The following is a 15,056-nucleotide window of genomic DNA, read 5'->3' on the forward strand; positions in this document are numbered from 1 at the left end:
GGAGTCTAGGAGAGGGGTGGAGTGTGATATCCCGAATTCCGATCTTCCTTGTGTGTCATCACTGAATGTTAGTCCCTCCTAAGAGACGGTCTTTGTATCAGATCACTTCGTTTTCCGTAAACTTTAGAGGTCTGCCTATGACCTTCAGGACTTTTGTTCTGTCTGTCCTTTATTTCATACATCTCTTTAAATCAATTCACTTGACTGTTTTAAGTTATTTTAGAGAGAGAGAGAATGAGCAGCATGAGCGGGGGAGAGAAGCAGAGAGAGAGAGAGAGAGAGAGAGAGAGAGAATCTTAAGCAGGCTCCACCCTCAGCACAGAGCCTGATGCGGGACTTGATCTCACGAAACTGTGAGATCATGACCTGAACCAAAATCAAGAAAGAGTTGGATGCTTAAATTGACCCGGGCACCCCCACTTGACTGATTATTTTTTAAATAGCCTCACCCTAAGCTTTCGTTAAAAAACAAAAAACAAAAAAACAACCCAATCACCAGTTTGGCGTGTCACTTTCCTTTTGTTCCGATCCATGCCGAATGAAACATCAGGATTAATGTGGAAGTTGCTCTCCAGCATGGCACTCGGGCGGCCCTTTGGGCAGCACAGGGTTACCGGAGTCCCTCATTATTGACACTGCTCTGCTCCTCGGGGCGAAGTCCTTAGGGGCCTTCCTATCAGCCCAGACCTGCCGGAGCCAGAGTCTGTCGTCAGAGGACAGGTGCGTCAGGGTGGGGTCCCTGCGTTGCGCAGGAGATCTGCTCGGAACTTCCCCCGTGGCTCCTGTGAAGTCCCCACGATTCTCTGTCTCATCCTCCGCCACTCTCCGTCCTTCCTCTCGGCTCCCGGGATCTTGCCAAATATGTTCCCGCTTGGGGGGCCTTCACACGCCGTGTTCCCGTGAGACTTTCCTGTCATCGGGACGCTTCCCCCGACCCCTGAGACCCCGAGGCACACTTCCGTCCCGGCTCTAAAAGCCCCCCTTGCTCTTCCCTTGGGAGCAGGCGTCATCGGTGGCAGTCGGGCATCACGTGTGAGGTCCTTTGTTCAACGTCCTTCTCTCTACCGGACCAAGAGGGCTCCGGGAGGAAGGGGCTCGGGCTAGGCCTGGGGTCGGTCCCCTCCCCACTGCTCACAGCCCCGCGACCACCCACAGCCCCTTCTGGCTCCTGCAAGTGGACTCGCCATCCTAGCCGGAGGCGGCCTCATCACTTTCCCTCCCGACACGGTTTGGTTAGTCCCGCCTCTCAGCCTTGACTTTGGCCTCTGTGGTATCCTCTGCCTTCTTCAAAGAGCAGGGTCCGCCCCAGCCCGGCCCAGGGCCCGCGGCCCAATTGCGGCCCTGTCCTCCCCGCTGCCTCAGCACTTTCCGTCCCGTGAGCCCCCGTTGCTTCAAGATGGCGGAGCGCACAGAGGCGGGAGCCCGGCTCTGGGCTCAGGTTGGGGCTGTGCAGTCACCAGCTGGGGGACCTCAAGGACGTGATTTAACCTTTGTGCCTCGGCTCCCCTAGGTTCCCAAACATCGATGCCTCAGAATCACCCGGAGGACTCGTCAAAACACAGACTGCCGCCCCCCCACCCCCGAGCTTTTAGTTCCTGCAGACTGACAAGGGGCCTTGAGAATGTGCCTTTCTGACAGGTTCCCAGGGGACGCTTATGCCGCTGGTACAGGGACCATTGTGAGAGCCACTGTCCTACTTGTTAGGGAAGGTAAGTGGAGATTGATTAACCTCTTCACGTTCCCAACAGGGGTTATGGAAAACGAAGAACTGAGTCCAGGGCCCGGCCACTCCATTTCCTAGCCCTGGGACCCTGGGGAAATCACCTGGCTTCTCGGAGCCGCAGCGTTCTTACCTTCACAGGGTTGTCCTATCCCTTCCCACGATAGCCTGAGCTTCTTGACAGGGCTTGGTACACAGGTGGTGCCTAATTAATGTTTCTTGAACCAAATGAGTGAGGTGGGAGAGGCTGAAGCTACAGACTGTGGCACGAACGTGGGGGGAAGGCAGTCAAACCAACACAGGCTTATGAGACGGTAAGACCTGCGGTCACCCCGCCCAGCAGGGCACAGGAGGGAATGGGAGTGAGTGAAGGGGCCAGACTCAGCTCACAGCTGCCAGCCCCGAGTGGGAGCGGCTTCAGGGCAGTTGGCCTGGGCTCAGGGCTAGAATTCCTGGGCCCACGTCGCCACACGGGGCCTTGCAGAGGGCAAGGAGGGCGATGGTAGGTTCGCCTAGGAATGGATCAGAAATCATCAGGATCGGGCGCCCGGGTGGCTCAGTCGGTTAAGTGTCCAGATCTTGGTTTCTGTTCAGGGCACCATATCGCAGTTCTGTGAGTTCGAGCCCCGTGTGGGGCTCTGTGCTGACAGTGCAGTGCCTGCTTGGGATTCTCTCTCTCCCCCCCCCTACCCCTCCCCCACTCACAATGTCTCTCTCTCTCAAAATAAATAAAGTTTAAAAAGAAATTTTTAAAAGAGTCATCAGTATCTAGATAGGTATTTGGATTCAGGGCATTTATTTCATGTCCCTCTGTACAGGCCCTGGGGCCGGGTGTGGGGGCAGGAGACCAGGCAAGGGGCAGCAATAAATAACACGGACAGACAGACGGAGCTCCCCTCTGGACAGATGAGGTTAAAGGAGGTTAGAGAGGAGCCACAGTGCGGGGTGGGTGCTGGCAGGGTGGGGGCAGCTGGGAAGGAGGGGAGGCCGGGCCCCCAGGACCTCACCGTCACCTGCCCCATCCCTTTCCTGCCCCAGCCCTCACCGCTCTGGGGAGCAAGGGAGCCCATAGCCAGTAGGGGCCGGTGAGGATCCCGAGGGAGGGGTGGCCACACGGGCTGCCCCCACCCCCTCACTTGACACGGATTTCAGCATACTCGGCCAGCTCCTCCGTCAGGGTGTAGCTGTCCTTGGTGGGCCGTTTTCCCAGGTCCGAGTGAGAATAGCTCAGGTCCAGCTCTGGGGGTTCCCCCCGAAGGCCCAGCAGCCTCCTCTCAGATCCCAGTCGCCTCTCGCTCTAGGAACAGAACCAGCCTGTTAGGAGGCCCTCGTTCCACCTTTTCCAGAGGCTGCGGTTACTTGCGCCTGCACGGCCCCAGAGTTGAGTCCCAAAGCCCCACGTGAACCTGCTTTCTCGTCCCACCCTGGGGCCTTTGCCCCCACGGGTGCCCCGACGCACAACCACCTCCTCCTTGCTGAGCCCGAAAGTCACCTACAAATTCATTGTCTCCGGGAAGCCCTCTTCAACGTAGGGATTTGAGGGGCATGCAAGTCAACCCATAGCATCTTCCCAGATTAAAGCCACCTGGTCGGGATCCCACCTTTCCAAATATTTGCAAATGCCTGGCTCAGTGCGTCCTTCCCTATGTTTGGGTCTGGTGAGGCTCCCCTCCGCAGTCTGCGAGATCCTGCAGGTGTGACTTCGGCTTCCCGGTCATGTGCCCCATCCCCGCCCCCACCCGTTGGACACAGACACGGGACAGCGGCCACAGACAGAAGGGAGCAGCAACAGGACAGAATAGACAAGGCCAGGAGTGCCGGGCAGGGCCGGACTTGACCAGGAGCCGTCCTGGATGCCTGACGAGAACGCACACACATGCACGCCAACCCCACGGCCCGACAAGGGCCCAGAGGCAGGCACACTGAGGCCCCCGGAACCTACCTCCTGGGGCGCTCATTCCAGGGTAGAGACCTCTCTGGACTATTGGAGAAGGAAATGCAGTCACAGACCCGGGTGGGGAGGATGGGGGCTGCCCTCAGCGGAGCCCCTCGGCCCCCTTCACGGCCTCAGCCCGAGCGCCCTGCCCAGCCCAGGTGCAGCCAGCCCTCCGCACTTCCTCCCTGCCCCTTCTGAGGGGCCAGCCTCCCTGCTGCCCCTTGGCCCCCCAGGCTCTCCCAGACCCTCCGTGTCCCTGGCACCCAGGTACTCCAGCTAAGCTGGAGCCACAGGCCCTCACCTCGTACTTCTCTGGCGCCCCAGAGATGCGGAAGTCGCTGCTGAACAGGACCGGGGGGTTGTCCCCCGCCGAGAAGCTGGGGCTCTCTGTCACGTTCTTTCTGCAGAGCAGGACATGTCAGCCCCAGGGGGAGTCCCAGGCCTCCCTCTCCCTTCCATTTCTGCACCCCATCCACCTTAGGAGTTTCACTCAAGGGACCCCAGAGTGGTTTCCAGCCTTCTCTCTAAGACGGGGCAGACGGCCTCTTCAGAATGACCAGCCTCTTCCTGTCCCCCACTGCCCATCCCTCCACCTGGTCCCTGCCACTTTTCAGGACCCCGGTCTGGCTTCTAGGGGTTCTTCCCTGGCCCCGTCACACCCTCTTGCTGCCAGGATGTGGTGCAGAAAGATTAGCCCGCTCTCAGGGGAGCTGACGTGCGTGTGCCACAAGGCAGAGAAACAGCACCGTTGTGGCAGGGGGCGTGGTTTGGGGCCGGGAGTGTTTCTGTTGCCAGAAATGAGGTGTGGGATCACCAGGGCCCTGGAACCACCTGGGGCCGACCCCATGGTTGCGAGCCAGGGGTAGCTGGCATTCCCCCATCAGGCTGCGGCCTGCTCAGGAGGAGGGCTCCTAGAGGGCAGGAGGCCCATAGCAGAGAACGCAGGGGACAGGGACGCATCAGGGGAAAGTGCCCTCCCAGGCACCGGCGCGCCCTGAATGCCCTGAATGGCGGTGTCCCGTGTTGGCGGGAGCCTCTCTCCTCCATCCTTCGGAACATTCTCAGAGCAGAACTGACCTCCCACACACAGACAGGGAGGCCTCCCTCGCCCACCCCCCCCCCCCCTGCCGCAGCCTCTAACTGACCTCCCCGCCTCCCTAGTCCGGGAAGACTCCCCACACCCAGATGAGCCCCGGCAGGCCACTCACTTTCTCCGCGTCTGGGTGATGTAGCAGACGATGGCAATTAGGATGGCAAAGGCGACCACGGCTCCCACGGGGCCGATCTTGGCCCACATCAGGCGGTCTGAGGACAGAAGACCCAGGCCCCCTCAGGGTTGCTGGTGGTAGTGAGGACACCCGGGTTCTGAGGAGCCAGGCTGGGGCAGAGGTGATAGTGAAAATATTTACACAGCTGGGGTGTCCTCGCCCTGACTGGCCTGGAGGGCTTAGCTGCCGGAGGGCCCAGGAGCGGACCCAGGAGAGCACAGGCAGACTCAGGACAGCCCCTCCGCATCACCCGGGAAGGGCACCCTTACCACCTGATCAAGCCGCGTGCTCGGTCGGCCTTGGGGAGGGCGGTGTGGATCCAAGCGGAGCCCCCTCCACCCCCGTGGCTCCCGGCCCCGGCCCGCACCACTCACGGGCTCCCTGGAAGGGCAGCTCCAGGCTCTTGGTGCCGTAGAGGTTACGGGAGGTGCAGATGACCCGGGGCGGGGCCTGGGCCTGTCCCCGCAGCGTGAGGATGCTGGTGAGCAGGAGGCCGCTGCGCTCCGAGTACACGAACTCTCGCTCGGTCTCGTTCACGGTCACGTTGCGTGAGGGCAGCTCGAAGGCCACGGACGGCTCGGGGTTGGATTTCACCACGCACAGGCACTGCACTGTGTCCCGGGCCGCTGCACAGTGGGACTCCAGCAGGATCACAGGGGCGACTGCGGGGGCAAGAAAGACCAGGACTCAGGGGACCAGAGGCCCCCCAGAGGCTGAGGGCCAAGGATAGCTGCGGCCGCGTCAGAGATGAGCTGTATTTCCCCCTTTGCAGAATCTCTTGCACCCTCTCTTCGTTCACCTTGCAAAACACAAATGAGATCGTGATGAACCCCCCTCCCCCATGTCACTTACAGTGACATCCAAATTCATTTCCTGGTCTTGCAAGGCCCCCGCAGGACCCAGCCGCACTAATCTTCTCTCGCCATGGCTCCTTCCCAGTCGCACCGGCCTCCTCGCTGTTTTTTAAAGTTCATGGAGCTTTTTCCCACCTCAGGGTCTTTGCGTTTCCCCCTCAGCCTGGAACACTTCCCTGACATCGGCTGAACTCAGTCCCCTGCTCTGCTCAGATGACGCCTCTCTCTCCTACCACTCACGGAAACCGCACCTTGCTTCCCTGACTATGCACTGCCGGCAAGTTTGGGTCTGCTCCCCGGCACTTACCCCTACCCACGTTAGATGATCAATTTGGCTGGTCTCTTACTTCCATCAGGACAGGCTCTCGCTCGGCCTCCACTCTGTCCCCACACTTAGACTGCGCCTTTCACGCAGCCGAGCTCTGTGAACACTGGCAGGAACTATAGATGCCCCTGCTGATCGCTAGAACCCCCTTGCATCCTGACCGTCCCTCCCTTGGGGGCCCCCCACTGCCACTGGCACCGGCCCCCATCCTCCCCCCAAGATCATTGTGTTGAGCCTCCCTTTGCTGCCATTTGTATTACAAAACTGGGACTGCTCCGGTTTTTTTGTTGTTGTTTCTTTCATTTTCCAAAATATGATCTTATAATAGGATCTCAAATGTTGCTTTTTTAAAATTTAAATCCAAGTTAGTTAACTTGAATGTTGCTTTTTATTTTATTTTTTTATGTTTATTTATTTTTGAGAGACAGAGAGAGAGAGGGAGAGAGAGAGGCTGGAGGAGGAGTAGAGAGACGGAGACAGAGGATCTGAAGCAGGCTCTGCATTGACAGCCCAGAGCCCGACACGGGGCTTGAACTCACAAACCGTGAGACCATGACCTGAGCCGAAGTTGGATGCTTAACTGACTGAGCCACCCAGGCGCCCCTGAATGTTGCCAAGTTCTTTTTCCCTCCTGAAGAATCCAGCACCAGAGTCCGCTCACTCTAGACTGAGCTCTGGGTCTCAGTCCCGACCAAAACCCACTTACACGTGGGCAAAAGACTCTCAGGCCATCATTTCCCCCACTTATTTTCAATTTCCAGAAAAAAAAAAAAAAAAAAAAGCAAGTCACAGTGATGGACCAGGTGTCACGTGACCGGATTCAAACTAGAGATGATTCCAGCTGGAACCTCAATGCGTTCATGCATCTAAATCTAGTAAATTAAACACGTATGGCCCAAATTTTGCCCAGGCAGACAGGCACTGTGCTTGCCGTAGTGTTAACGAGTTAATACACCACAGGATACATTAACAATGACAAACCTAAACTATCACATTTTTTAAAAAAACTTTTCATGCACGACTGCGCCGCTGTGCTCTACGCCAACCTCCCGCCACTCTGCCCATACGTGCTCAGTGTCGCCGCAGCTTTGCGGGCAGCCCGGGACGCCTAGGAAACCCTGACTGACCTTACGCAGACCCCAAGTTCCACGAAGAGCGGGGAGTTCTGGAAGCCCAGCTGGAAGCCCAGCTCTGCCCCGATCAGGCCATTCAGCCTCCCTGGGTCTCCAGGATGGAGTTTTCATCTGTGCAAACAGGAGTATTGGTCCTTACTCGAAAGGAGCTACGTGAACTCTGAAGGCGGGCTCACAAGCGCGATGCTCCCGAGAATTTAGGAGGAGATCAACAGAACCATCCCGGCAGAGGGAGCGTATGAGCATAGCCTCGGCGGCAGGAAAGGCCGGGCAGGCATCCAGCCCGGAGTCCGAGGGAGAGATTAGCCGGAAGTGATGCCTCGGCCTTCCGGAGCACATAGGACACGTCAGGCGAGGCACTGTGGGGGGCTCACTAACCTCCACAGTCTTCACAACCTTCTCTGGGCTCAGCTACTGCCCTCATACCCAGTTTTCAGCGGAGGGGCGCAGCAAAGGTGGAGTCCCTTGGCCGGGACCATGCAGCAAGGTGGGGACAGAGCTGGGATGCCGACCAGCTCACACTTCAGTCTCCTTCTGTTAAACCGGGGTGAGGAACAGTCCCTCACCATCACGTGTTGTTGTGACACCAAAATAGGTCAACGTGTGCCGACGGCTCAGACTGGTCCCCGCCCACAAACACTCAGGGGAGGCGAGCACCGCCTGCGTGGCCCTGGGATCAGCAGGCCAGCGGGAAACCCCAGGAAACCCCTCACTAGGAGCACCCGCCGTTGTCAGTGAGCACGAAACCCCTGGTGCTACAGGACAAAGCCTTCGGGAACAGAAAGGGGCCTCGGGGAAGCCTAAAGGGCTCAGCAGGTGTGGTGGGGGCAGGTGGGGGGGGGCACAGCTGCTTCTCAACTCCAGCAGATTGAAGGCCTCCCACTCCCAATGTGTTTGTTATCAGAACGAGCCAGATTAAGCAAGTCCTTGGGTCCCCAGGGCTGTGGGGACGCGAAGCCGCCACGGGTTTGAGAGCAGAGGCAGACGAGAGTCCAGAAGGATCCTGGCTCTACACAACCTTCCTAGCTGCATGGTCTTGGGGGATTCTGACCTTGGTTTTCTCCTCGCTCAAAGAGGAGATGATGATAGCACATACGTGCTTCACAGGGTGGCCACAAAGGCTCAGCAAAGTAACACCGCGGAAGTTAGAATCCTGCCCAGAGCAGACCGTTCATGACCGCTGGCCACTCTTACTGCACAGGGGTCTGTGACTACAAACGTCTGTGAGATGGGGCGGTGTGCACGTTCCGCGGCTTCCATCAGATTCTCTGGGGCTCTCCGCCTCTAAAACCTAAGATCCGCTGGCTTGGGGTGTGACAGGGAAAGGGGGCGTAGCAGCAGGAGGAAGCTGGGCCCAGGAGGGCAAGCATGGGGAAAGCAGAGGACCCCACAACGCGCGATCACCCCGGACGCTGCGGGCAGAGAATGTGCGCAGAGGTGAAAGGCCAGCCGAGCCTGTGTGGCCACCCCTCTGCCACAGAAGGTGGCCCTCCAGAAATAATCTGTATCTACCACGTACTGATTATCGCCACATACACCGTATTGAGTATGGATTGTGCTCAGTGCCTTCCGGCAAACCTGTGTGGTGGGGACCACGGTAGGGGGAGTCACGGAGGCCAGGAGCGGAAAAGTCTGGAGACTAGTGTCGGAGGGCCAGGCCGGAGCTAAAAACGAAGCAGATGGAAATATGGAGATGACACTCCAGAGGTAGTCGCGGCAGGAGAGGGAGCGGAAACGTTGACTTGGGAGCCGCGGCCCTGAACGGCGGCCCCGTGCCAGGGTGGGGGTGGGGCTGTTGGGGGTGATGTCGGGAGAGGTGCTGCTTGCCAGTGGAATGAGGAGTTCCATTTCGAAGACAGTTAGCTTTCTATGTGCATCCACCCCACCTCTCTGGCTACACTGTATCTGATAATAAAGCTTGGTGCCCTCTTGGTCCCCTCCCCCACATCCCACAGAGCCACACTGCCCTTTGCACAGCACAACTGTCTGATCAATGTATTCTGATGTAATAACAGAGGATGAAGTCAACTGTGGCAGTACGGAAAAGTGGAGCCAGCCTGCCTGGATTTGAACCGTTTTCTGGCTGTGTGACTTTGGGGAAGTGGCATAACCTCTCTGGGCTTCAGTTTGCTTCTCGGGAAACTGGAGACAGGACTAGAACCTCCCTCATGGGAATGTCATGTGGATGAAACGAGCGGACCCCTGAACAGAGCTTCCAGCAACGCCTGGTACCCAGCAATGCAACACAGGGGTCAGAGGTCGTGATTACTGTTGAACGCAAAAGGCCACACGATCCAGAAATCTCTTTGGTGACAAGCACGCCCCAGGATGTGAGAACACAGTACTCTCAGGGGGGACTTTTAATTTCTTGCTGTGGATTCGGCTTCCCTACCTTCCCCATTCTCACCTGCTGGTGCAAAGCTGACCCCGGGTTGGGAGGCACGGATGCTTTCCAGTAATCCAGGTACCCCCACCGAACCATCCACCAAGGTAGGGAAGGTGAAGGAGGTCAAGTCCAGCCGGAAGTCAAGATCAAGTCAGCAGAGGAAGGGGGGGACGGGTACTCACACTCCACGGATAGGTTGAAGGTGGTGGCCCTCTGGCCGTACTGGTTCTCAGCCACACACCAGTACTCTCCGTCATCCTCAGGCGTGACGGCAGGTAGTTCCAGCTGCAGCTCGCTCTCGTAGATGACCGTGGCCAGAATCTGCTTCTCCTTGAAGATGGTGAGAATAGGATCCGGGTTGCTCTGTGTGGAGCACAAGATGGAGACCGTCTCCCCCTCCACGGCCACCATTGTCCCGTTCACCATCGGCTTCCGGGGTGCATCTGGGGGGCAGGACAGGGGGCCGATGGTCAGAAGCCAAGGGTGCCTCTTCTGCCAGCCAACTCCCAGCCCCAACGTGACCCCATCCACCCTGACCTGAGCGCACCAGCTCGGGGTGGCTCGGGTGACCCCTGTCCTGGTTTATCCTGCTTACGTCAACACGGGCTCTGCAACCAGAGTACTTGTGTTTGAACCTCAGCTCTCTGCCCCTTCCCAGCTGTGAGTGGACCCATGTCCTAACGTCTCCAAGCCTCTGGAAAAGGAGCTTAATCAGAGTCCCAAGCTCACAGGAGCCACTGGGAACCTAAGTGGCAGGCACTCCTGTAACCTGAACAAGGGAAAATGAAGATTTCCAACCACGTGAGTAGACCCTATATAAGTAAATAAACATATAGGAGGCAAGATGGGGATAACTGCTTTGGAGAAAAATTAATGTAATGGGAAATCAGGGAGTTACAGTTTTAACTGGGATGGTGAGGGAGGGCCTCCCTGGGTCTAGAAGAGGTGGGTCAGAGCCAGCCGTGGGGATGCCTGGGGGCAGAGTATTTGTGTAAAGCACTCTGAGTAAATCTTGGCTGTAGCTGTCATTATTATTATCCACAGCCCTGGGCATTTTGCCTCAATAAATATTTGTGAATGAATGAATGACCTCTCCTTGGTTCCTAACAAAGAACCTCATCTGACCAGCCCCTCCCCATCGACTCCACAATACACACCGTGTAGGCAAGGGGCTGGGTGAGGTCCGGGGTCCCCTCATCCCTCCCACTAGAACTGCAACGGGGCTCATCTTGAAATGCAGATTTCCAGGGCCAAGATCTACTCCCAGAGCAGCCAAGGCTGTGGGCAGGAAGCTGAGTTTAACAGGCTTCCCCGGGGGGCGGGGCTCCATCTGCCCCCCACCTTGTCCCAGGGATGAGAGTGGTCACAGTAGGTGTTCGCCAGACACTTTGGGAAGCAGGCGGGAAGCCTCGACCTGACGCCCTCCTCTCCATCTCCACCTCCACCTTGTTCATGGCCTGGAGGGGGCCGGGCCCGGCCCGACTCCAGCGGCCCTGCGTGAGGCCGGTTTCCCCTAACCTCTCTGCCCCCGGGGCCGGTGCTGGCGCGTGCAGGAGACTCACACATGACGCTGAGCCCCACGGTGCGGTTCTCCTGGCCATAGGCGTTCTCTGCCAGGCAGGCGTAGACGCCGTCCTCCGCGGGGGTCACCTCTTCCAGATCCAGGAACAGGCTCTCGGCCACGGCCTCCCGGAGCACCGTGCCGTCCCGCATCCAGGTCAGCAGCGGCAGCGGGTTGCTGTCAGCCCCACAGAGCAGGCTGACATGCGAGCCCTCGATGGCCTCCACGGAGGCATTCATCTCCACGATCACCGGGGGGTCTGAGGCCGGGGACACAGTGTGGGGTCAGGGGGCTGGGGACGCAGACCCTGCCCCCGGCCCTGACCACCGCCCCCCTACCCCCCCCCACCCCCCCACCCCACCCCCGCCCCAGCCCCGCCCCCAGGCTCACACTTGACGTCCAGGCTGGCGTAGCCCTCGAACTGCAGAGTGGTGTTGGGGAAGGAGGCCTGGCAGCCCAGCCGGTGGCCATTGGCCTCCCTAGTGGGCACGAAGTGTAGCAGCGACACCTGCACCCACGTGCCCTCGTCCTCGCGCAGCCGACCCAGCACGGTGGGCTCCCCCAGCCCTTCGTGGCCCAGCCAGCTCAGCTCCGGGCGCAGCTCTGGGCAGTTGTCAGGCACCATGCAGCTGACCTCGACTTCCGTGCCTGCCACCACCTCCGGGGGGACCACGATGTTGGGGGTGTCTAGATTGAGACAGGGGTGGTGGGGGCCGGGGGAGGAGGGAGGGCTGAGGAAGCAGCATCGGGCCACGGGCCACCTCTACCTTGTCCTACTTCATTCTCGGTACCTGGTTGCTTCCCCATCCTTGGAGACAGAATTCCCTACGACCCTCTCTCCTCCCGGTTACCTGTCACCCAGAGGTCCTCCACAATCAACCACAGGTGTGCAATAATGAAAATAATGCTATAATGCCCTGAGTACATGACACCAGTTTGACTTGCCAGTCCTCCCACCCATGCTAGTTAAGTGGGTAATATTAGTTTGCTCATTTTTGAGATGAGGAATTCTACTGAGACCACAGCTAGGGTGGAGTAAAACTGAACTTCAAACCCTGTCACTCTGGCTTCATAATCTGTGCTCTGGCTATGACATTATATCCCCTAAGAAACTTCTCTCTGGGTGGCTCAGTCCGTTAAGCATCTGACTTCAGCTCAGGTCACGATCTCACAGTTCGTGGGTTCCAGCCCTGCGTCGGGCTCTGTGTTGACAGCTCAGAGCCCGGAGCCTGCTTGGGATTCTGTCTCCCTCTCTCTGACCCTCTCCCACTCACACTCTGTCTCTCTCTCAAAAATAAACAATAAACATAAAAAAAAAAAAAAACCCTTCTCTCCTTTCCCGTGTTTTCTTTGGTTTATTTTCCGTGTGTGTGTCCGTGCCTGGCTGTGCCAGTGGGGTCTCTTTCTGCATCACGGCTGTGATCTGGCTCATTTAGCTCCGTGCTGATGGGAAATCCGAATCTAAGGGCTCCATGCTACAGGGCCTCTCAGACATTAGGCAGCGTGCCCTACTCTGATTGCCAAATCTGGCCCAGAACTGCATTTTATTTGGCCTAAATTTAGGATTAAAAAAAAAAAATCTGAATCAGCAGCCAATGTTTAGGAATTGGGAGATTACACGGAAAAAACACACAGTTCTGGTTTCTCTTAAAAATTCAGATCGTCTGGGAGCGGTATCTGTGCATTCTCCCGGATCACCAGCTACCCAGAGCAGGGTCCCCTGTGCCAGGCGCTGCTCTGAGCACTGGTAACTCTTCACTCGTTGAGCTCTAAGGGCTGTTCCCATCCCCGTCTTACAGAAGAGGAAAGCACAGCCCAGAGAAGTTAAGTAATTTGCCCCCAGTCACCCAGCTGACACAGGGATCCATCCAGAGGCCTCACCCCAAACCCCTGGGCCCCGCTGCTTTTCTCCGAGTTGTTTCTAGAAGAGGAAGAGCGCTCATATTCCTCTGAGGGCAATAAGACTATCCGGGGTCTTAGTCTGCTGTCGTCCGCCTGGTCCGTGTGGGCGTTGGGGTTTGCACCCCTCCCCCCAGCCAGACCGAGAAGTCCCTGGACCTGGCAGCCCAGACCTCCCTGGAGAGGTCCCGGGGAAGACTTTGTGCACCGCCCCAGCCCGCAGCACCCGCGCACCCTCTGGGGACTCACTGATGATGTCCAGAACACTGTGCTCAGAGAAGGTGTACTGGTTGTAGCCCCCGAGGTCCCCGCGGAAGTAGTACTTGCCGCCCAGCTCCGGGCTGAGGCTGCTGAGCAGCAGGGTGCAGTTGCGCATGCCCAGGTCCCCCAGGAGGCGGCTGCGGCCCTGGAAGCTCTCGTGCACGACTTGGGTTCGAGACTTGAAGACCACGGGGGGGTAGTTTTTCGGGTAGGGGCTGTTGAAGTACCAGACGCCGTGCACGACCGCCGGCCGCAGCTCGTCGGGGAAGTCGAAGCGGCAGGGGATGGAGACGCACGTGCCCTCGAAGGCAGAGATGGACGAGGGCATCCAGGCACCCCAGTGACCCCCTCGGGAGGCTGCAGGCAAGCGGGACCACTGAGGCGGAGGGACACGTCCTCCCTGACATCCCGCCCCCGCCCCCACTCCCATCGCCTTCCACCGCCCCGAGGGCTCCAGGGGCCCACAGAGACAACCCCAGCCTGCTCAGGGCCCCAGGACCCCCAGCACCCCTACCTCGTACCTGAAATCATGATCCAAAACAGAGGCAGTGTCGTGAGGAATATCATTTTGTACAGCAAGCGAGCAACAGCTGGAAAGGGGAGGTGGTGGAGAGGGTTGCTTCTATTAAGGCTTCAGGAAGGGGCCTGTTCAGATGTTAGCTGCTGCTGGTATTATTATGGTCTGTAGTTGCAAACATTTCTATGGCATTGACCGCGTACGAGGCTTCAGCGCTTTACTCCGTGATATTAATTCATGTGATCTCTTTGAGGTAGGTGCAATTATAACCCACACTTTATAGCTGAGGTCCAGAGAGGTTAAGTAACCTGCCCAAGGCCACACAGCCCGCAAGTGGCAGAGTTAGGATTCAAGCCCTGTCTGCCTAGCTCTGGGTCTGCAGACTTCACCACCGAACCGCCCTGATAATTAGCCTCCTTGTCCTCATGCCCCTGGGCTCCTCGAGAAAGTAAGGACAGAGCCAGGGCTGGGCCAGCAGCGGGAAGCGGGGGAAGCCAGGGGGAAAGAGAAGTTGGAACCCCGCCCCTCACCTCCGTCTCCCTGAGTTGGGAATGTCTTCGGGTCTCACTTGAAGCGGTCAGCCAGCCAACCTGGAACGAGAGTCAGACAAGTGTCCCCCTGCCGCCCTCTTTCAGGGTCCGCTCTGAGTGGCGACCCGCCGTAAGGCTGCCCGTGTGGGCTCTGCGGCCTGTGGATGCTTGGGACCCTCCCACACGGCCCGGCAGCTACTCTGTGGCCACGGCCCACCCCAAGCTGTGATGGCAAAGAACTCTGGGGAGGAAAGGGGGAGCGGCAGAGCATTGGGGTGGGGGGGGAGGCAGGCAGGGTGGTGAGTAGGGTGAGGGAGCAGATGTCCCACGGCTGAGGCCTGGGGGTGGCAGGCAGGGACCTGGCCCATCAATGACTGGGTTTCACGGCATCAGCATTCCCGGCATGCCGCGGGAATTCCTGCCGCCCTCTCCCACCCCACAGACGGCCCCTGGTGTCCCCCACCCTCAACAGAGGCCAGGACCGGTTACAAAAGAGCCCTGTTCGCTCAGGGTGAGGGTGCCTCATCCCGGGGGGCTTCTCGGGTAGGTGGGATGGGAGAAGAGTCCGGCACTCCTGGCTGGGCTCTGAGCGGGACCAGGCGGGACCAGGGGTTGGGAGTCAGTGAGTCCCTGGCACCCGGCGGCTCTGTGGGTTGCCTCAGGGTC

At 58.5% G+C, this 15,056-nt stretch overlaps 1 protein-coding gene across 1 annotated transcript; it reads right to left on the reverse strand.

The window, feature by feature from the left end:
- Positions 1-2,505: 2,505 nt before the first annotated feature.
- On the reverse strand, positions 2,506-13,913 carry MAG (myelin associated glycoprotein). Its single transcript, XM_047079196.1, has 9 exons — positions 13,865-13,913; positions 13,332-13,700; positions 11,574-11,870; positions 11,185-11,442; positions 9,805-10,065; positions 5,299-5,586; positions 4,865-4,961; positions 3,958-4,057; positions 2,506-3,017 (listed from the first exon to the last, which is right to left on the reverse strand). The coding sequence occupies exons 1-9, from the start codon at positions 13,908-13,910 to the stop codon at positions 2,853-2,855; spliced, it is 1,881 nt and encodes a 626-aa protein (XP_046935152.1). The 5' UTR covers positions 13,911-13,913; the 3' UTR covers positions 2,506-2,852.
- Positions 13,914-15,056: the final 1,143 nt, after the last annotated feature.

The sequence above is a fragment of the Lynx rufus genome, unplaced genomic scaffold, assembly GCF_022079265.1.
Source record: "Lynx rufus isolate CCGP_SWC_20201006 ecotype Redwood Valley unplaced genomic scaffold, mLynRuf1.p SCAF_16, whole genome shotgun sequence".
In the NCBI taxonomy this organism is placed as follows: domain Eukaryota; kingdom Metazoa; phylum Chordata; class Mammalia; order Carnivora; family Felidae; genus Lynx; species Lynx rufus.